Genomic DNA, 21,219 nt, shown 5'->3' with positions numbered 1-21,219 from the left:
CCAGAAAACTTGTGTTTCTCTCATAGGTGACCATCGCCTTGCCCTTCTGCTGTCTCAGCTGGTGGGCAGCCAGTCAGTCCGGGAGCTGCTCACCATGCAGTTGGTCGATTGGCATCAGCTCCAGGCTGACTGCTTCATCCAGGATGAGAGATTGCGCATATTTGCCCTGTTAGCTGGAAAACCGGTAATGTCATACTAATTTTCTTATAATTTGTACACTATTAATATAACTGCCATTTTTGCCTTGTTCCTACATGGAAATGCAGTCTCTTTTTCTTTTCTTTCTTTCCTTTTTTTTAAAGACAGGGTTTCTCTGTGTAGCCTTAATTGTCCTGGACTTGCTTTGCTGGCCTTGAACACAGAGGTCCATCTGCCTCTGCCTCCCCAAGTGCTGCGATTAAAGACATGTGCACCATGACCAGCTGGAATTATTTTCAAATTAAATAGCAGGGCATGGTGTCAATCTTAGCACTTGAGAGACAGAGGCAGGTGAATCTCTTGAGATCTAGGCCAACTTGAAGGCAAACCTGGTCTAGAGAGGACCTAGATAGCCAGGGCTACATAAAGAAACTCTCTTTCAAAAAAACATATAGTAATAAACAAAACAAAACAAAACAAAAAAAGCCTGTAATCTCAGTACACAGAGGGCAAGGCAGGAGGATTGCTGTGGCTTCAAAACCAGCCAGAGCTACATAGTGAGAACCTCACTAAGAGTGCATTGTCTCAAAAAGCAATTTATAGAGAAAATTTTACTACATTTGTTTGTATGTTCACACACTCTCAAGCATATGTGTGTCTACTATGTATGAAGAACAAGGGATAACATGCCAGAGTTGCCAAGAATGGTGGCACTCACCTTTAATCCTAGCACTCGGGAGGCAGAGGCAGGCGGAGTGCGAAGCCAGGCTGGTCCACAAAGGGAGTCTGGGACAGCCAAGGATACACAGAGAAACCCAGTCTCAAGAAACAAAACCAAAAATAAACAAACAAAAAAAACCAAGGGGCTGGAGAGATGACTCAGTGGCTAAGAGTGCCATCTGCTCTTCCAGATGTCCTGAGTTCAATTCTTAGCAACCACATGGTGGCTCACAGCCATCTGTAATGTGATCTGATTCTGGTCTACAAGGGTACATGCAGGCAGAATACTGTGTACATAATAAATAAATCTTAAAAAAAAAAAAAGAGAGAGAGACTTGCCAGAGTTGATTCTCACCTTCTACTAAGTTGGCCTTATCCATTCAGCCATCTCACTGGCCTAAGAAAAAAAATGTTTTAATTATATAAACTTAAAAATTGTGGCTGGCACTTGCTGTCAAGCCTGACAGCCTGAGCTCTGTCTGTCCCTGGAACCCACATGGTAGAAGGAGAGAAGTGACTCTCACAAACTTTCTAAATACAAAAAAATTTAATGTTGAAATCTATTACATCCTATATCATAGTAATGTTTACATGTAAATGATTATAATTATGCCTTCTCAGACATTTTAAAATTTTTGATGTATACGTTCATATTTGCATGTGTTTATATAGAAGCAAATTACAAAGAATGGTTCTGTAGGGGTTTTTTTTTTTATAATTTACTGCATATGGAACATTTCCCATGTGATGTAGAGGTAGTATCATTCCTTTTCTGTTTTGTTTTGTCTTGTTTTTTGGTTTTGGTTTTGGTTGGGTTTGGGTTTTTTTGAGACAGGGTTTCCTCTTGTAACCCTGGCTGTCCACATGCCTCTGCCTCCGGAGTGCTGGGGAGCATTCTTTTTAATAGCTACCACTCTTCATTTTACCAATAGTTGAGTAATTATTTTAAGCCAGTTGTCTGCTTACTCTTTGATTATCTGTTTCTGTGTCTGTATGTCTGTCTCTCTCATTTTAATTATGGCAAGAAATAAGGGGACATTTCATATCCAAGCCATAACGTTAAGACTGGGTGTGGTGGCACATTCCTTTAATCCCAGCAGAGGCAGGAGGATTTCTTAGTTCAAGGCCATCATCATCATAACAACAACAACCAAAGTAACATAAAGTTGTCATGGTGATGCTCTTGTCTCCTGCAGGTGTGGCAGCTCTCAGAACAGAAGCAAATCAATGTATGCTCCCAGCTGGATTGGAAACGTGCACTTGCTATCCATCTTTGGTATTTGCTTCCACCAACTGCCTCCATTTCCAGGGCTCTCAGCATGTATGAAGAGGCATTTCAGGTATGTGTGTATTCAGCAGAGCCAGGTGAAAACTCTGCAATTTATTTTGTCTTTCCAGAGAAGGTCTACAAGCTGGGCATGGTGGGCACATCTTTAATCCCAGACTCGGGAGACAGAGACAGATGGCCATCTAGGGCTGTATGGTGAAACCCTGTCTCTAAAAGAAAAAATTTAAGGCCTATACAGAAAAATCAGAGGATTACTTAAGCCTTATTAACAGTTTGCCCTTTATTAACATTTAAGCTGAAATTTTTTAAAGTCATATTTCATATCCCTTGTCATTATTGAAGTTAAAAGGCCTTTTTTTTTTTTTTTGGTCAGATGTGATGGTACACACCATCCAAGTGTTTGAAGGCTGGTGGATCTCTATGAGTTCTAGACAAGCCTGATCTACATATTGAGTTCCAGGCAAGCCAGGAACTTAATTGTGAGATCCTGTACATTCTATTTTGTTTTGGGATGAGTTATTTGTGAGTTTTGGAACTTGGTTGGTTGTTTTTGGATTTTTTTGTAAGCTAGTTAGCTTTTGGTTTTTTGGTTATACAAGAGTTTACCTGTTTAAAAACCCTGGTTGTCCTGAAACTTGCTTTGTAGACTAGGCTGCCTCAGCATTCACTATGCCCTGCTGAGTTATTTGGGTTTGGTTTGGATTTGGTTTTTTGTTTTGTTTGGTTTGGTTTTTTGAGTTGTTTTTAAAACAAAGTTTGATGTCACCTAGCCTGACTTTGAACTCATGATCCTCCTGGTGTGCTGTGGTTCTTTTAAGTCCTCTCCTACTACTCACAGATTTGTCTTTCAAATCACAGTATTTATCAAGGCAAAGAAACCACTTAAATTGTAATAGCCAGATATAATGGCCCATACTTGTAATCTCTGTACTCAAAAATCTGAGGTAGAATGGTTGCCAAGAATCTGAGGCCTCGGGAGGCAGAGGCAGGTGGATCCCTGTGAGTTCGAGGCCAGCCTGGTCTACAAAGTGAGTCCAGGACAGCCAAGGTTACACAGAGACATACTGTCTTGAAAAAAACAAAACAAAACAAAAAAGAATCTGAGGCCAGCCTGGGAGGTAGAATGGGGGAAGAATATGAACACAAACACAGCTGGGTGTGGTGGCGCACGCCTTTAATCCCAGCACTCGGGAGGCAGAGGCAGACAGATCGCTGTGAATTTGAGGCCAGCCTGTCTACAAAGTGAGTCTACGACAGCCAAGGCTACACAGAGAAACCCTGTCTTGAAAAACCAAAAAAAAAAAAAAAAAAAAAAAAACCCACATACGCAGTCATTCAGAATTGTGACTAATTGCATCTGGGTAGTGGTGGTATATGCCTTTGGTTTCAGCAAAATGACAGTTAACGAAATAGCAATGAAAATAATTTTATTATTGGGGGTCACCACAATACAAGGAACTATATTAAAGGGTATCAGCAATAGGAAGGTTGAGAACCACTAACTTGTCTTCATCAGCACCAAAAAAATTCAGGACAAGTGAGTAAGTGTGGGGAATCTATTGAACTATTTCAGTTCTTTCCTAGACTGAAAACACGTATATTTAAAAAAAGAGAGAGAGAATCATTAATTCTTTTAAGTGTTACAGCATCCTTTAACACAGGTGTGTGAATAATTGATACATGATCATACTGATTGAAGAGATTCAAACTGTCATATTGTTTATTTTTCAAATTCTTCCTTTTCAGAATACTTCTGAGGGTGATAAATATGCCTGCTCCCCTCTTCCTTCGTACCTGGAGGATTTTGGCTGTGTGGTAGAGGAAGAAAAGGATCCCCAGAGACCGCTTCAGGATGTTTGCTTTCATCTTCTAAAACTCTACAGTGACAGGTAATGTCTTCAGTCAACTTCAGTGAGATCCAGTTTATAAATAAATAAGTATACAGTTGGATAGGAGTTATCACAGCAAACTAACACACAATGCAAACATGTCGCCTACAGAAAGTCCCTAGTGGGATTTAAGAATTAGTCCTCGGGGCTGGAGAGATGGCTCAGCGGTTAAGAGCACTTGTTGCCCTTCCAGAGGCCCTGAGTTCAATTCCCAACAACCACATGGTGGCTCACAACCATCTGTAGTGTGATCTCATGTCCTCTTCTGGCATGCAGGTGTACATGTAGGCAGAGAACTGTATACATAATAATAAATAAATATTAAAAAAATAAAATAAAAGGATTAATCCTCAAGAGCCGGGCGTGTTGTAGCACGCCTGTAATCCCAGGGCTGAGGCAGAGGCAGGTGCATCTCTGAGTTTGAAGCCAGCCTGCTCTACAAAGTGAGTCCAGGACAGCTAAGGCTACACAGAGAGAGCCCTGTCTCAAAAAACAAAAAAAAAAAACCAAATGGAATTAATCCTCAGTCCCAAACAGGGAAGGATTGTTACCATAAGTTATTTTTGTTGTTGCCAGAATTTACGTAATTGAAATCATTATGTGCTCTTTTGTGCCTGGCTTCTTTTCCCTCAGCATAATGATAGGATTTATCCGTGTTAATACAAACAGCTAGTTTTGGATGGATATTTATTTTGCCTGTCCTGGACTCAATTTGTAGACTAGGCCGGCCTCAAACTCACAGCAATCCACCTGCCTGGGATTAAAGGCGTGCACCACCACTGCCCAGCCCATAATTTACATATTGTTTGGTATTTTGAGACTGGGTCTCTAAACAGGCTAGCCTAGAACTCATTCTCCCATGAGTTAGGATTACAGTAATGTACCTCCATGAAATATGTTTTCAAAAAAATGGCGAATGGGCTGGGCGTTAATCCCAGCATTCGGGATGCTATCTAAATAATTTAAATTATTTTGATAATCTCTTTTTACTTTATGTTGGAAATAACTGGGATCTTTGGTTTTCTCTGTTCACGATTAACAGGTCACAGCTTATTTCTACTTACTCTTCAAGATGCTTTTTTTTTTTTTTTTTTACAAATTATCTTTGTTACTCTTTTTTTTTTTTTTAAGATTATTTATTATTTATACAGTGGTTTACATGTACATCTGTATGCCAGGAGAGGGCATCAGGTTACATTATAGATGGTTGTGAGCCACCATGTGGTTGCTGGGAATTGAACTCAGATCCTCTGGAAGAGCAGTCAGTGTTCTTAACCTCTGAGCCATCTCTCCAGCCCCTCTAGATGCTTTCTTAAAATCAGAGTGTTAGTGTTAGTTGTTTGGTTTTTTGTTTGTGTGTGTGTGTGTGTGTGTTTGGTTTTTTAGGGAGTGGTTGTTTTTTGGGGCAAGGGTTGTGTTTTGTTTGTTTGTTTTTGTTGGTTTTTTGTTTGTTTGTTTGGGTTTTTGTTTGGTTGGTTAGTTGGTTGGTTTTTTTGAGACAGGGTTTCTCTGTGTAGCCTTGGCTGTCCTAGACTCACTTTGTTAACCAGTCTGGCCTCAACCTCAGCGATTCTTCTGCCTCTGCCTCTGCCTCCGCAGTGCTGGGATTTAAAAGCGTGTGCTACCATGCTGGCCTTAAGATGCTTTTTTTCTTTTTTCCTCCAGTTTTTTTCTTTTCAGACAGGCTTTCTCTGTGTAACAGCTCTGGCTGTCCTGTAGTCCAGGTTGGCCTCGATCTCACGGAGATCCACCTGCTTCTGCCTCCCAATATTATTTTTTACATATACATTTATATATTACACATATATAAAATAAACTTCCTACAGCAAGAAGAACCATGAAACAGCCAGGAATATATATATAAAGGCTATTTGTATTTGCCAGCCTTGGAGAAAACATCTTTCCTGTCTTGGTGTATCTAAAATTCTGAATGTAAATCAATATCTGTCATGTCTCTTTATTATTTATTGACTTAAAACATCTCTACAAGCATCTTAACCCCTAAACAACTAAGCTTAATTGTAAAGCTAAACTATCTGGTCTTCAGTTCCATCAGAGACTTGAGAAGGAATAAAATGAATTATCTAAGTATACAGGGGTGCAGGTTAGTATCTTCCCAAATGAGAAGATGACAGAGACAGTTTGCTATCTGAGCAGTCACCCAAAACTCTTTATAACACTATAGCATCATCTTCAGCCTTCTGGCCCAGTATATCTGACAGACATATTTTGTGAGGCAGGAACTATTGAAGACTTTATTTACTCTGTTTTGGCAGTTTGGCCGTCAATTCTGCCTGCTTTGTTTTTGTTTTGTTTGTTTGTTTTTTGGTTGTGGTTTTGTTTTATTGTTTGGTTTTGGGTTTTTTTGCCATAGTTTCTCTCTGTCCTGGAACTTTCTGTGTAGATCAGTCTGGCCCTTAAACTCACAGAAATATGCGTCCCTCTACCTCTTAAGGGTTTGAATTAAAGATGTGCACCACCACTGCCTGGCAATTTCAGTTGTTCTAATGGGTTAGAAGTATTAAGCCAGGTGGTGGTGGTAGTGGACACCTTTAATCCCAGCACTCGGGAGGCAGAGGCAGGCAGATCTTTGTGAATTTGAAGCCAGCATGGTCTACAAAGTGAGTTCCAGGATAAGTCAGGGCTACAAAAAAAACAAAAGAGAAAGGAAGGAAGGTAGGTAGGTAGCAGATACTATAATAAAGGATAGAAAGAACAGAAGTTGTTCAAATCCAAATACTAGAATAATAAAATGCATAGGTCAAACCAATACCAACCAACCTGGTTGGTGTTTTGATATTTCTGTGTAGGGTCTACTGATAAGACCTCTAATGTTTTGCCCTCTGGCTCTTTTATTGTCTCCTGAGAACATAGCAGTTAAGCTGTTCAGTATAGATGATCTGCTAGCTGAGTATCTAACTGAATATTTTCTTTTCTTTAGACATTATGATCTGAATCAGCTGTTGGAACCCCGAAGCATAACTGCAGATCCTTTGGACTACCGCCTAAGCTGGCACCTTTGGGAAGTGCTTCGTGCTCTCAACTATACCCATCTCTCAGAACAATGTGAGGGTGTGCTACAGGCTAGTTATGCTGGCCAACTGGAAAGTGAAGGACTCTGGGAGTGGGCCATCTTTGTCTTCCTGCACATTGACAACTCAGGGTGAGTGAAAACCATTGAGTATATCCGGTACCTCAGGGCAATACCTAAGGATTGTTTCTCATGTTCAGTTCAGAAAGTGATAGCTTACGCTGGTTCTCAACCTATGCATTGCAGCACCTTTGGGAGTCAAAGGTGTTTCACGGGTATCCCTAAATTATGGGAAAACACTGATATTTACATTACATTTATAACATTACAAAATTATAGTTATGAAATAGCAACAAAAATAATTTTATGAGCCGGGCGTGGTGGCGCATGCCTTTAATCCCAGCACTCGGGAGGCAGAGGCAGGCGGATCGCTGTGAGTTCGAGGCCAGCCTGGTCTACAAAGCAAGTCCAGGACAGCCAAGGCTACACAGAGAGACCCTGTCTCGAAAAACAAAAAAAACAAAAAAACAAAAAAAAAAATAATTTTATGGTTGGGGGGTTACCACAACATGAGGAACTATATTAAAAGGTTGCAGCCTTAGGGATGTTGAGAACCACTGGTGTAGAGTATCTCTTAGGTACCGCATGTGAAAAATCTCAAGATCCAAGGGCTTGGAGCCTCAGGAGTTAAGAGCACTTGCTCCTTTTCCATAGGATCTTGGTTCAGTTCTCAATGCCTATGTTGGGCAGCTCACAACTACTTGTAGTAACTCTAGCTCTGACACCTTTTGACCTCCAAAGGCACATACATGTGTATATACATACCAATACACATATATGCATATAATTAGAAACAGTAAAATATTTGAGAAAATGGTGATTTAAAATACTAACTTTGTGGTTTGGTTTGGTTTTGAAGTTTGAAGTGGTCCTCAAACAATGGGGATTACCCATTTGAGTGACTGCCCAAGGGACCTCTCTTAGCAGCCTTCTCCATAACCAGGGATGATGCTTACTCCAGCTTATGCCTTCCCCACAGCATGCGTGAGAAGGCTGTTCGAGAGCTGCTGACCCGGCACTGCCAGCTGTCCGAGACGCCTGAGTCCTGGGCTAAGGAGACTTTCCTTACCCAGAAGCTTTGTGTGCCTGCTGAGTGGATTTATGAGGCCAAAGCAATTCGAGCACACATGGAATCCAATAAACACTTGGAGGCCCTCTATTTATTTAAAGCTGGTCACTGGAACCGCTGCCACAAACTTGTCATCCGGCACCTAGCTTCTGGTGAGTGCAAAGGCCAGCCTTTCCTGGAATTACCCATATTTGTCTAATCTGTGAGTTGTTGTGATGGTTTAAGCAAAGACAATATTCAGTTCAAGGCATGGCGGGCTTAGTTCCATGTTCTACCAAAATGCTATCCCTAACCCTAAGCCTAACTCAGGCTTGCTCTGGGTGAGGGTCTGTGAGGCAGGGGGGTGGCCCTGCTGTAGTCACCACCTGCCACAAAGTCCTTGCTGTGCACTACTCTCCGCTTACTTGTGGTACTGTTAACCATCAGCACTGGGATAGCTGCTCAGCAGCCTGAAGCTGAATGGTCCTCATGTGCCTTTATGGCTTCTCAGCATCTGCTTAGAAAGTGCACTCTCCTTCCTGCCTCGCATGCATGCGCGGTCCTCCTCACTGCTGTGAGTCACACCCTTGAGCGCTGAAGCTGATGTTTTGTTTCTTCAGATGCCATTATTAATGAGAACTATGACTACCTGAAAGGGTTCTTGGAAGATCTGGCACCTCCCGAGCACAGCAGCCTCATTCAGGACTGGGAAACAGCTGGCCTTGTTTACCTGGATTATATTCAAGTAATTGAAATGCTCCACCGCATTCAACAGGTACCTAAATTCCGCAAACCACTGTTTTCCTTTTCATAGGCACTTAAAACCAGGAACTTCAGCCAGGTGGTGGTAGCTCACACCTTAATCCCAGCACTCAGGAGGCAGAGGCAGGTGGATTGCTGTGAGTTTGAGCACAGCCTGGTCTACAAAGTGAGTCCAGAACAGCCAAGACTATACAGAGAAACCCTGTCTTGAAAAAAGCAAAACAAAAAAAAACAGACTTAAAGCCATACCACAGCCAGTTGTGGTGGTGTATGACATTAACCCCGGCGTGTGGGAGGCAGAAGCAGGCAGATCTCTGTGAGTTTCAGGACAGCCAGACTATGTACCTTTCTTACCATACTGTACGGTACAAAAGAAACTATAGTGGCACATATACACACATTCCCAGCATTGGGAATTCCCAACATTGGGAAAAGGAGATAAAAGGATCAGGAGTTGAAGGCTAGTCTAAGCTGTGTGAAACTTTATATATCAAAAAATAATGCTAGGGCTGGAGAGATGGCTCAGAGGTTAAGAGCACTGGCTGCTCTTCCAGAGATCCTGAGTTTAATTCCCAGCAACCACACGGTGGCTCATAACCATTGATATTGAGATCTGGTGATCTCTTCTGGCGGGCGGGCACACATGCAGACAAAATACTGTATACCTAATAAATAAATCTTTTTAAAAAATAATGCTGCTGAAGATGAGAGTTTGGGGTTTGTTTGTTTGTTTGTTTTAGCTAGTCTTCCTCTATAACCCAGGCCAGCCAGGAACATACTGTGTAGCCCAAAGTGGCCCTTTTTTAGTATACTTATTTGAGAGCTGTGTAGCACAGGTGCGGAAGTTAAAAGACAAGTTGTGGAATCAATCTGGGAACCATAGTCAGGACATCAGTAGCAAGCACCTTTACTTGCTGAGCCATCTTACTGGCCAGCTCTACTTTATTTCCCCCTCAAAAGTGTGGGTTTTATGCTCCCTTACAACCAAAACATGTGTTATACTTTTTTTTTTTTTGGTTGGTTGGTTGGTTTTTGGTTTTCTTGTTTGTTTGGTTGGTTGTTTTTTTCAAGATAAGGTTTCTCTCTATAGCCTTGGCTGTCCTAGACTTGCTTTGTAGACCAGGCTGGCCTCAAACTCACAGTGATCCGCCTGCCTCTGCCTCCTTAGTGCTGGGATTAAAGGCATGCACTACCATGCCCGGCTGTGTTACGCTTTTTGTACCTGCCAGATAATGCTGGGTTTTGTTTTTTGTTTGTTTGGGGGTTTTTTGTTTTGTTTGTTTTTTTCACATTTTTCTGTTTTCCTCTTTATCCAATGTGTTACATGCAAACACTCCACGTTACAAGGCTTGGATGTTTCTTTACGTGGACAGCTCAACCTTTTCTTACTTTTAGGAAGGTCTCGGCTTACATATGGCCTCCCTAAGGAAGCTTCCCTGCTCTGAGACAGACATTCAGTTTCTTTATTTCTACAGTTAACACTTTTACATGATTTTTTCTTTTCTGTAAAAGGGTAAGTGTAGTATGTGTATAGGCATAACCTCGTGAACTCTGAAAGCAGAGCTGATAAGGTGTGCTTTTAGCCCAGCTCAGCGACCTACGTTCAGTCCCTCCTTTGACCTCAATGTGCTCCCAGGACATGCATTCACAAACACTGAGTAAGTCGTAAACTCCATGAAAAGTGCATCTTGGAATGCATCTTGAGTAACCTGTAGGAGGAGAGGGTGGTTTGAGACTTTGGGTGGAAGGTTGAGGCAAATCGGTTAAGATATTGCCACAAAGTAAATCAGGAGCCGGGCGTGGTGACACATGCCTTTAATCCCAGCACTTAGGAGGCAAAGGCAGGCAGATTGCTGTGAGTTTGAGGCCAGCCTGGTCTACAAAGTGAGTCCAGGACAGCCAAGGCTAACACAGAGAAACCCTGTCTCAAAAAAATAAAAAAGTAAAAGTAAACCAGGTTTAAAAAAAAAATGTCTCTGAGCCAGGTGTAATAAGGCTGAAACAGGAGGATAGTTTGGGACCAGCCTGGTATACACAGTGAGTTCCAGGCCAGCTGGAACTATATATATCAAGACCCAATCTCAAAAAGTAAATGGTTATTAAACAGTCATAGAGAATGAGATGATGGTGTGGCTAAGCTCTTAAGTTGTTTGAAGTGAGAAGTAATGGTGGTCCAAGCTACAGTGGAGGCCAGGACACAAGAACAGAAGATTGGTGTATTAGGGTAGAGTCAATACATTGATTATAATTGACCATGGGGTAGATCAGGAGGATGTATAAATGAGTAGGTCCCGCTTTGTTTTAGAAATGGCTGTGAACTTGGAATAAGGAGAAGTAACCTGAATGCTGGTTTGAATGATACCTCTTACTACAGGTGTGCTGCTGAGTGTCACACTCTGTCTCTGAACCAGATTTATCCTAGGTTTTGGTTCTGTGTTAAAACTTAAAATGTGAGGCCGGGTATGGTGGCGCAGCCTTTCATTCCAGCCCTCCCGGAAGTAGAGGCAGGTGGATCTCTGTGAGTTTGAGGCCAGCCTGGTCTACAAAGAGTCCAGGACAAGCCAGGCATGGTGGTGCACACCTTTAATCCCAGCACTTGGAGGCAGAAACGGGATTGCTATGAGTTCAAGGCCAGCCTAGTGTACAAAGTGAGTCTAGGCCAGCCAAGGATACACAGAGAAACCCTGTCTCAAAATTTAAAAATAATAATCATAATAATAATTGTCCAGGACAACCAGGACTGTTATACAGAGAAAGCCTGTCTCAAAAAAAAAAAAAAAAAGAAAAAGAAAAGGCAACTTAGTATGTGGTTTGTGAATCCTAATCTCAAGACCTGTCCAGCCCAAGGCGCTGTGTGCATCCCTTGGTCACTGCCACCAGCTTCTTGGGTTTTTTCTTCCTCCTACAGTTGTCATTAGAACTTTGTGGGTGGTGTTGAGGTAGAAGTGGGTTGGGGCGGACGTAGTTTTTTCAAGACAGGGTTTCTCTGTGTAGCCTTGGCTGTCCTAAACTCCCTTTGTAGACTAGACTGGCCTCAAACTCAGAGGTCTGCCTGCCTCTGTCTCCCTGAGTGCTGTGATTACAGTTGCACACCACCATGCCCAGTGTATTTTGTTGTTTTTGAGTCAAGATTTGTTTCTGTGTAGTTCTAGCTGGCATCGAGCTCAGTCAGATCTGCCTGTTTCAAGTGCTGCCACCACCTCACGCCCGTGCCGCCTCCTCCCACCAACCCCCCACCCCACCCTACCTTGAGGTGGAAGTTTCTTTTGTCCTTACTAGTTTTTCTGTTTTCCTGTAGGTGGATTGCTCAGGTTATGAACTAGAGCATTTACATACCAAAGTGACTTCGCTGTGCAACCGGATAGAGCAGATTCCATGTTACAATGCCAAGGATCGCCTGGCTCAGTCGGGTAAGCATGTGAGACTACTTGCTCATGGCTTACTTTCTGTCTGTATGGCTATACCCCACACCATGCTGTACCCCAGCTGCCATGCTGTCAGCACTCACTCTAATTCTTCTCTCTAGATATGGCCAAGCGTGTAGCCAACTTGCTACGGATAGTCCTGAGCCTTCAGCATGCTTCTGATGCCACCTCCAACTCACCGCCAGACCCTCAGCAAGTCCCTTTGCGTCTCCTGGCTCCCCACATTGGCAGGCTTCCCATGCCTGAGGACTATGCCTTGGAGGAGCTCCGTGGCCTCACACAGTCCTACCTGCGAGAACTGACTGTGGGGAGCCAGTGAGCCTGGCTCTCGCCACCACACTCATGCCCATTCACGCTCACCACACAGCAGTCCCCAGCGTTCTTTTAGTTGACACTTTGCCAATCTCTGGGGCGACTGTGAAATCCTCCGTCCCTTTCTGCTGCCCTAAGCAGCATCCTCTAGTTGTTCAGGGTTTTTCCTAATACTGAACATAGCCTACAATAGCGTACAAGGGCTGCTGAAACCAAAAAAAGAAAAGGTCTCCATTTACCAACCTCAAGACCATTCTATCTCTTTTTCAAACGTGGTCAATAAAACCTCTTTGGAAGATCCTCCAAAAAACAGGGAATTCTTTTCCACACCCAGAGTTCTGAGTCTTGTGACAAACACACCACATGCCAACTTCTAACCTCCACCACTGCAACCTTTTATACCATTACTTTGAGACAGATAAGCCATGTCTATACATGACTGTCCTTCCCCAACAGATTTTAAACAGTAGGTTGGGAATCAAAAGAGAGTTGGACCTTGTTCTTTGACATGTTTAATATAGAAGGGCCGTCTACCATGGAGACAGAGATCTTTAAGGTTCTTTCATCCATGCCTTGTATATCCCACGGACATCATGCTGTCATGCGCAGTGGCCCCATGCCACAGAGAAAGGTCTCTGAGGAGCCCCAGAATTGCTCTGGCCCTTGATCATCAGTCATCTTCCTGAGGAATTTCATCTTTGCCAGAGGAATTTGCATGAAGAATGTCAAGAGTGTGTGTTCCTTCCTGCCCTCCCATCTAGCCAAGAACATTGCCCAACCTTCATCCACCCTCTCAGAAGCTAAAACTGTCACTGAGACAGTCCTGACTGGGCCCTAGAGGCAGGTAGAGAAGGTCTTCACCGCATTGCCACCGGCTGTGGGAAGTCCCAGGCACTGGCCTGAGACAGCTGATATTTGGGGCTGTCACAGACAATATGGCCACCCCTGGGTCTTTATGCATGAAGATTATGTAAAGGTTTTTATTAAAAAAAAACATATATATATATATAAATGATCTAGATTATTTTCCTCTTTCTGAAGTACTTTCTTAAAAAAATAAAATGAAATGTTTATAGTATTCTCTCTGTGTTTTGGCGACTCTGAACTCTAAGTAGAAACACAAACTAAAGAGAATGAGGGGCTGAGGAGTTAGCTCAGCAGGTCATTACCCACACAAGCTTGACAACTCAGATCCTCACAAAAGCCAGCTGTGGTAGCATGCATCTGTAATCGCAACACTTTTTAAAAATATTTTTTAATATTTTAAGTGTTTTGCCTGCATATGCATATACTCATTTTTATTCTTTGAGAATAACGTGTATACAAGATATTTTGAGCATATGCATCACTACTACTCAATTCCCATCATTCTGGGGTTTGTGTTGGCTCTCACTTGTTAATATCTTGTGTATGTGTGCTTTGCCTGTATGTCTGTCTGTCCACCACTTGTGTGCCTAGTGCCAGTGGAGGCCAGAAGAGGGCATCAGATCCTTAGGAACTGGAATTAGGAACAGTTATGAGCCAGCCACTTTATTGGAGCTGGTTCCTCTCAGAGGGGCAGCCAGTGTTCTTAACCACTGAGCAATCTTTCCAGCCGCATTTTCTGAGACAGGGTTTCCCTGTGTAGCATTGGCTGTCCTGGACTCACTTTGTAGACCAGGCTGGCCTCGAGCTCACAGCAATCCACCTGCCTCTGCCTCCCTGATTTCCCAGAACTCTTACTGAGGAGATAGGAGGTGGAAAAAGGAGCATTAGCTTGGAGAAGGCAACCCAGCGGTAGAACTAGAGACCCTGCCTCAAAGAGGAGGAAGCAAGAGCCAGTTTCCAAAAGCTGTCCTGACCTCAGGCGCACAAACCATTCACAAATGAACACTGGGCAGTTTACTGCTGTGCTGAAATTCAGAGACACACAAACACTCTCTTCCTTGCCGTGCTAGGAATTGAACCCAGGATCTTTGCATGCTAGGCAAGATCTCTACAGTTGAGCCACATCTCAGCCCAAAGGCTATAAGGGCAGATTTAGAGACAAGGAAGTTACTAATAAGAACTAGTAAACACAAATTTATGCACATATGTTCTGAGTTGAAGTCAATCCATTGAATGTGCTTCTGTTCAAAGTCTTCTGCTCTGTTCTGGAGGTTTTACAACCAGGAGTCACTCATTTCTAAGGGTAATGTTGATTCCTGAACTGGCTGCTTCACACAGGCCTGTTCTGAGGCCTGAGGAATGAGAATTCAAGCATACTCAATGTCTTAATTGTTAAACTGTGGAGTGAGCAACCAAAGACTTCTGCAGCATCACAGGATAAAACAGAGTGGGTCTGCCTTGTTTGATTCTGTCGGGACCCCTGAGACCAGGAATTAAATCAGTTTGCAACCCTCCGTCCACAACTGACAGAATGGCAGGGCTTCTGGCATTGTGCATTCTTTGTGGCAGACTTTTTTTTTTAAATGTACATTGGTGCCTTACCTTCGTGAGGGTGTCAGAGCCTCTAGAAATTATTATTGTGAGCTGCCATGTGGGTGCTGGGAATTGAACGCCACTCCTCTGGAAGAGCCAGTTCTCCTAACTACTGAGCCATCTCTCCAGCCTGAGATGTTCTTTTTCTTTTTACATCCTGCCTTTCCCCGGGTGGTGGTGGTACACACCTTTAATCCCAGCACTTGGGAGGCAGAGGCAAGCAATTCTCTGTTTGAGGCCAGTTGGTCTACAAAGTGAGTCCAGGACAGCCCAGGCTACACAGAGAATCCCTGTCAGAGAGAGAGAGAGAGAAGAAACATCCTGCCTACATATGTGCCTGCCTGCCAGAAGAGGGCATCAGGTCTCATTTCAGATGGTTGCTGCTCTTCCACTGTCTGGAAGAGCAGACAGTGCTCTTAACCTCTGAGCCAGCTCTTCAACCACCACCCCCACACCCCGATGTTTCTCAAAGAGAATATGCCACAGAAATGGCTGGTGGTTTTAGCAGCATCAAGGATTATTGGTGTGCTCTTAGGGCAAGTACTGTTTCCTTGTTGTTAGTAAAAAAGGAAGGCTGGGTTGCAGTTCAGTTGTTAGGGGCCGCTTACCTAGCATGGGGGCGGCTCAGGGCTCCTCAGTGCTGCATAAACTCGTCCGGGTGGTGCACACCTGTATCTCCGCATGAGAGTCAGGAGCTCAAGGTCATCTTTGACTGCACTGGGACTTCAAGGCCAGCACTTAAGCTGAGTAGTGAGCACATACTTTTAATCCAAATATTTGGAACGTGGAGGCAGAATTTCATGGTCGTCGTCAGCCACACAGCATAGTGAAGTATGCCTTCTGTATCGTTGCACTCTAACCCTTAACCACTCAATCCCTAACCTTAACCCAGTCGACCCCTCCTACCTGCCCACAGTATTTAGGCAGTGGGAAGACTAAGTATCAGCCTGGAGTGACTACAGGGACTGAGGAAAGGCTCCACAGGACCGTCTGGAGTGTTCTAAGACTCAGCACATTCCCCTGAGGAGGGCAGAGTTTACCTGGAACAAAGCACCTGAGTCCAAGGTGTTCAGTCCCTCACTGGGAGGAAAGGTGTTGCTACAATAGCAGCCTCCAGAATTAAGCAATGAACGAAGCTGAGCTGGGGAGTATGCTTCTCATCCAGAGGCCCCAGCACCTCATACCTTTAAAACCTTAATGTTTTGAGCCTTCAGAATCTGGCCTCTCTAAACCTCCCAACCCCCAGGATGAGCCTTCATGCTGAATAATTTGAATAATTTAGGGCCCAGGGACCTCGGGTGTCAGTTTCAGTTGCTCCGTTCCCACGGGGACCGGTATACCAACCCAGCTATTGAGCTAATAAGACAGTGAGTGGAAGAGGAGCCACTGTCCCGTGCCTCAGACCCCTTAGTGCTGACAGAGTTCCTGGCCCTGTTCTGCTCACAGCGACAGGCTGGCTCAGAGCCCAGGTACAGGGAATGGACTGGGGAGGGGGGACCGTGCTGTGGAAGGACAAAGGGGGACAGTGGGGGGAAAAGGAGAGTTGAGAGGCACAGACTAAGAACCATTACAGAGGAAGAAAGCAAATTAGAGAGAAAAAGAAGGCACTGGTCATACAGACAGGGGCAGAAGCTGAGGCCGAGGGGCTGGGAAGAGCAAAGAAGGAGAAACAACAGATGCCGTATTGAGGCTGGATGCAAATAGGAGGCTGGAAGGAAGGCCCCCATCTGAGATCCAGGTACTGTCCACAGCATCCCTGCCAGCTGGACCTGGTACCCTACTTCTGTCCTGAAGACTTGCCCACCCTCTGGCTGTGGTAGGGCCATGGGGACCGGGAGCCGCTGCCTTGCCCTGCTCCTGCTCTTTCTCCCTGCAGGTAATGAACCAGGCCTCTTCTGCCGCTCCTGCTATTCCTGTCCACCCAGACTGCCTCCTTTCTCTTCAGTGTCTGCTGAGAACAAGCTATCTGAGGGGTGGGAGGACAGAGTACTGGAGAAAGGAAGGAGACTTGCCTGCTGAGATGGTGGTAGAGAGGCAGTAACTATGTAAAAAAAAAAAAAAAAGCCAACTGTGGCCACAAAAGCCTATAACCCCGCTGCTGTAGGGACCTGAGCCCGGAGGACTGCTGGACTTTCTGGCCAGGCAGACCAACTGAAATGTGGCAAGTTGCAAGTTCAGCTAGAGACCTTTTCTCAAGAGAATAAGGGAGGAAGTGACAGGCAGACACCAGGTGCCCACTCCTCTGGCTTCTATGCGTATCGGACACACATGGGCAAACCCGAGATTCGCCATCAGAAGTGTATGAGACCATGGGACAGGTGATAAGGCTCCAGCTGAAGAGTGAAGGATGCCAACAGGGGCCCTGGAACTACAGTCAGCTGCTTCTCGCCCCCTCCTCAGAGTCCCTGGGAGCAGAGGGCAGACTGGCTCACAAGCTGTTTCGTGATCTGTTTGCCAACTACACAAGTGCCTTGAGACCCGTGGCAGACACAGACCAGACTCTGAATGTGACCCTGGAGGTGACACTGTCTCAGATCATTGATATGGTATGATATGGTGGCGGTGCAGCTGTGGGATGTGGGTCAAGGGAAGAAGGGCTATCTAGTTAGCCTTTTCCCCACGTGTTAATAATGATGACAGTGGCCATTAACTCCTGGTGACCCAAGACTACACACTAGAATTTGAATGTATTGAATCCCCCCCTCCAAGCAGAAATTATCTGAGAGATTAACTGATGAAACGGAGACTGAAGAACCCACCAAGGGCACACAACTTCAAACCTGGATGGAAACTGGGCTGTTCGAGCATTCTGGGTTTGGGGGTACTGACCAAACAGCCCTGTGAATGTGTGTGCATGAAAAAGGCAGTGTGTGCCTGGGCGTGGTGGTGCACGCCTTTAATCCCAGCACTTGGGAGACAGAGGCAGGTGGCTCTCTGTGAGTTCAAGGCCAACTTAATTTACAAAGTGAGTCCAGGACAGCCAAGGCTAACAGAGAAACCCTGTCTCCAGGAAAAAAGAAAAAAGAAAAAGAAAGTCAATGTGTTTATTGTCTGACCCTGCCAGGATGAACGGAACCAGGTGCTGACCTTGTACCTGTGGATGCGGCAGGAGTGGACAGACGCCTACCTACACTGGGACCCCAAAGCCTATGGTGACTTGGATGCAATCCGCATCCCCAGCAATCTCGTGTGGCGACCAGACATCGTACTCTACAACAAGTACTGCCCCCTTCTCTTTAGAGCTGCCCATCCGCCCTTGACTTGCACTGAGTCTTCTCCCAACACCCAGGAGAGTTGCTAAGACACTTAGGAAACTTGCCCCTGGGGCCCCTCTAAGGAGCACTTAGCACCCCGTATCAGTTTCAGTTATCTCGACAACTCAAGCTGGATGTCTGAAGGTCCGAGGCAACTCTAGCTCTCAAAGAGAGCTGTCTTGGATCCCAGTGCTCCTCTGAGACAACTCCACGCACTGGAGATCTCACCAGCCTACAGTCTAGTTCGTGGGGGTACTTTATGCCCCCTTTAGGTACTCGGATCTCCCAGTCAACACACCGCATTTTGCGTCTTTCTGGGTCCCTTTAATGAGTTCTACAGGTGACTCCCTACCTAGGTCAGCGTGAGGCTCAGTTCCGTCTCTGAGTTTGCAGACGCTTTTAAAACTCTGCTCCTGGTCCCTCCAAATCTTCAGATGCTGCCTCCTCTAGACTTTCAAAGACGGAAGGGAGCCTAATAAGGCTCACTCCACTGTGCGGCCCTGACCACCAAAGCCCAACTAATGACAGTAGATCCACCCCGTTCATGGGCCCCAATGAATCCTGTCCCGCCTGTCCACAGGGCGGATACCCAGGCACCAGCCTCAGCCAGCACCAATGTGGTTGTGCGGCACGACGGCGCCGTGCGCTGGGATGCACCGGCCATCACACGCAGCTCGTGCCGTGTGGACGTGTCTGCCTTCCCATTTGACGCGCAGCGCTGCGGCCTGACCTTCGGCTCATGGACGCACGGCGGGCACCAGTTGGACGTAAGACCTCGGGGCACCTCCGCCAGCCTGGCGGACTTCGTGGAGAACGTTGAGTGGCGTGTGCTGGGCATGCCGGCGCGCAGGCGGGTGCTCACCTATGGCTGCTGCTCTGAGCCCTACCCAGACGTTACCTTCACGCTGCTGCTGCGCCGCCGCGCCGCCGCCTACGTGTGCAACTTGCTGCTGCCCTGTGTGTTCATCTCCCTGCTGGCGCCACTGGCCTTCCACCTGCCTGCTGACTCCGGGGAGAAGGTGTCTCTGGGCGTCACGGTGCTTCTGGCACTCACCGTCTTCCAGCTGATCCTGGCCGAGAGCATGCCGCCAGCAGAGAGCGTGCCGCTCATCGGTGAGCCTGAGCTTGTGGGAGAGTGGACACCGAGTCAGCAGAGTGACCCCGCAGCAGGGGGTGCGAGAGGGACCTAAAGAGTAGACCTGTGTCACCGCTAGGGGGCGCGGATGAACTGTAGTGAGTGATGGCCGTGTGCCTGGCGTTCTCTATTTGTTCACTCATAGGAGTAGTAAGTAATACTACGAACCAATATGAATAACCGATAGGTTAGTCTAGATAAAGGACCAGTATCTGCTCAGGTTACAACCGCAGTCTAACCCCAAGCCAGGAAAATAATTAGAGAGCAGATATCTTCAGAGCCTTAATAGGAATGAGAAATGGAAGAGAACATAGCTCTTATCTATGTCTTTGCCCTCACTAGGTCTGAGGGCCTGATGCGTGCCTTCTTTCTATTTATAACAACGCAGCTGGGAAGCTCAACTTCCATATTTGGGCCTCACAATGCTCTCTGTCCTACAGGAAAGTACTACATGGCCACTATGACCATGGTCACCTTCTCCACAGCACTCACCATCCTCATGATGAATCTGCATTACTGCGGCCCTAGTGCACATCCAGTGCCTGCCTGGGCTCGGGTCCTCCTGTTGGGACACCTAGCCAAAGGCCTGTGTGTGCGGGAGCGAGGGGAGCCCTGTGGGCAGTCCAGACCTCTAGAGTCGGCCCCCAGCCTCCAGCCTCCAGCCGGTCCCCCGGCGGGCCCTTGTCATGAGCCACGGTGTCTGTGCCGCCAAGAAGCCCTTCTGCATCACGTAGCTTCCATTGCCAGCACCTTCCGCAGCCACCGGGCTGCCCAGCGCCGCCGTGAAGACTGGAAGCGCTTGGCTCGAGTGATGGATCGCTTTTTCCTAGGCGTCTTCTTCTGCATGGCTCTGGTCATGAGCCTCCTGGTACTGGTGCAAGCCCTGTGAAGGCCAGGAACTGGATCTCAGGTCACCTCCACACCATCAGGCAGGGGTGGCAAAACCCAGGTGGTTGTAGGCTAGCCAGTCTCTTCCCAAAGTACTGCTAAGAGTCAGAGACCAACACTGCTGACCTCACACTCCACAAACAACCTCTGTGGTCGACATGTCCTAACTGAGGGGGATCCAAAGCCAGCATCTTCCCAAACCCCAATAGGATTGAGGTCAAAGTACAGATTTGGAGGGTAGGATTCAATGTCGGCTGAGCAAGGTGGCGCACTCCTGTAATTCTAGCCCGTGAAGGCTGAGACAGGAGGATTACCACAAGATGAAGGACAGCCTACCCACAGGAAAAAATTGTCTAAAAAATAAATAACCACTTGAATTATAGCTGTTAGCTGGGGAAAATCCAGATTATTTTTGTTCTGTTGAGACAGAGTCTCACTATATACAGTCCTTACTGACCTAAAACCTGCTATGTAGCCCGGGCTGGCCTTGAACTCACATAGATCCACCTGCCTCTGCCTCTCCAAAGGCAGGTGCCACCACACCTGGTGAGAGTGTAGGTTACTAGTTAAAAGGACAAAGCTACACATTTGCTTGTCTTCCACAGCAGCTACTGTTGCAGATAGTCATCTTGCTTGCCTCTGCTTAGGCTGTAGTTTCCAGAACAGAAGGCATCTGCATAATAAATTAGTGTGCCTAACACCTTCTTAGTGTCCTGTCTTCTTCTTGCGGCCCACAAGCAGAAGTTGGAGGCTTAGGCTTGTCTTTATAGATAGGAATCTCAGGACTCACAGATGACTGCAAAAAGTAC

General features: G+C 45.8%; 2 protein-coding genes across 9 annotated transcripts in view; both read left to right on the top strand.

Annotated features, from left to right (window-relative positions):
* The window catches only part of NUP98 (nucleoporin 98 and 96 precursor), a gene marked incomplete at its 3' end in the record, with an annotated part of 88,776 nt that extends 75,025 nt beyond the window's left edge, over positions 1-13,751 (top strand). For all 6 annotated transcript variants that reach the window (XM_084801682.1, XM_084801680.1, XM_084801681.1 and 3 more), the window contains 8 exons: positions 27-184; positions 2,055-2,198; positions 3,893-4,035; positions 6,977-7,198; positions 8,106-8,347; positions 8,795-8,949; positions 12,235-12,346; positions 12,463-13,751. In XM_084801682.1, coding sequence (XP_084657808.1) covers positions 27-184; positions 2,055-2,198; positions 3,893-4,035; positions 6,977-7,198; positions 8,106-8,347; positions 8,795-8,949; positions 12,235-12,346; positions 12,463-12,680 — 1,394 coding nt within the window. The remainder of the gene's footprint in view (positions 1-26; positions 185-2,054; positions 2,199-3,892; positions 4,036-6,976; positions 7,199-8,105; positions 8,348-8,794; positions 8,950-12,234; positions 12,347-12,462) is intronic.
* A 2,733-nt stretch (positions 13,752-16,484) lies between these two features.
* On the top strand, positions 16,485-21,202 carry CHRNA10 (cholinergic receptor nicotinic alpha 10 subunit). Of its 3 annotated transcripts, none has more exons than XM_084765716.1 (6): positions 16,485-16,602; positions 16,885-17,009; positions 17,534-17,679; positions 18,198-18,352; positions 18,968-19,500; positions 19,963-21,202. In XM_084765716.1, exons 2-6 carry the CDS (start codon positions 16,958-16,960, stop codon positions 20,409-20,411), a joined length of 1,335 nt encoding a protein of 444 aa, XP_084621842.1. In that variant the 5' UTR covers positions 16,485-16,602; positions 16,885-16,957; the 3' UTR covers positions 20,412-21,202. The 3 variants fall into 3 exon arrangements, with proteins under 3 accessions (XP_084621842.1, XP_084621843.1, XP_084621844.1); XM_084765717.1 differs by having other exon boundaries at positions 16,872-17,009; XM_084765718.1 differs by lacking the exon at positions 16,885-17,009.
* Positions 21,203-21,219: the final 17 nt, after the last annotated feature.

The sequence above is a fragment of the Acomys minous genome (genome assembly GCF_964271855.1).
Source record: "Acomys minous genome assembly, chromosome: 2".
Classification (NCBI taxonomy): Eukaryota; Metazoa; Chordata; class Mammalia; order Rodentia; family Muridae; genus Acomys; species Acomys minous.
The sequence above is the reverse complement of the archived record's forward strand: the minus strand, read 5'-3'. Positions and strand labels throughout refer to the sequence as shown.

What these genes read in the sequence shown, in the direction of transcription:
- CHRNA10 (XM_084765716.1), top strand. Translation starts at nt 16,958, where the DNA reads ATGGGGACCGGGAGCCGCTGCCTTGCCCTGCTCCTGCTCTTTCTCCCT. An exon ending in GACATCGTACTCTACAACAA is followed by an intron (nt 18,353 to 18,967) that starts GTACTGCCCCCT and finishes GCCTGTCCACAG; the next exon opens with GGCGGATACCCAGGCACCAG. An exon ending in AGAGAGCGTGCCGCTCATCG is followed by an intron (nt 19,501 to 19,962) that starts GTGAGCCTGAGC and finishes TCTGTCCTACAG; the next exon opens with GAAAGTACTACATGGCCACT.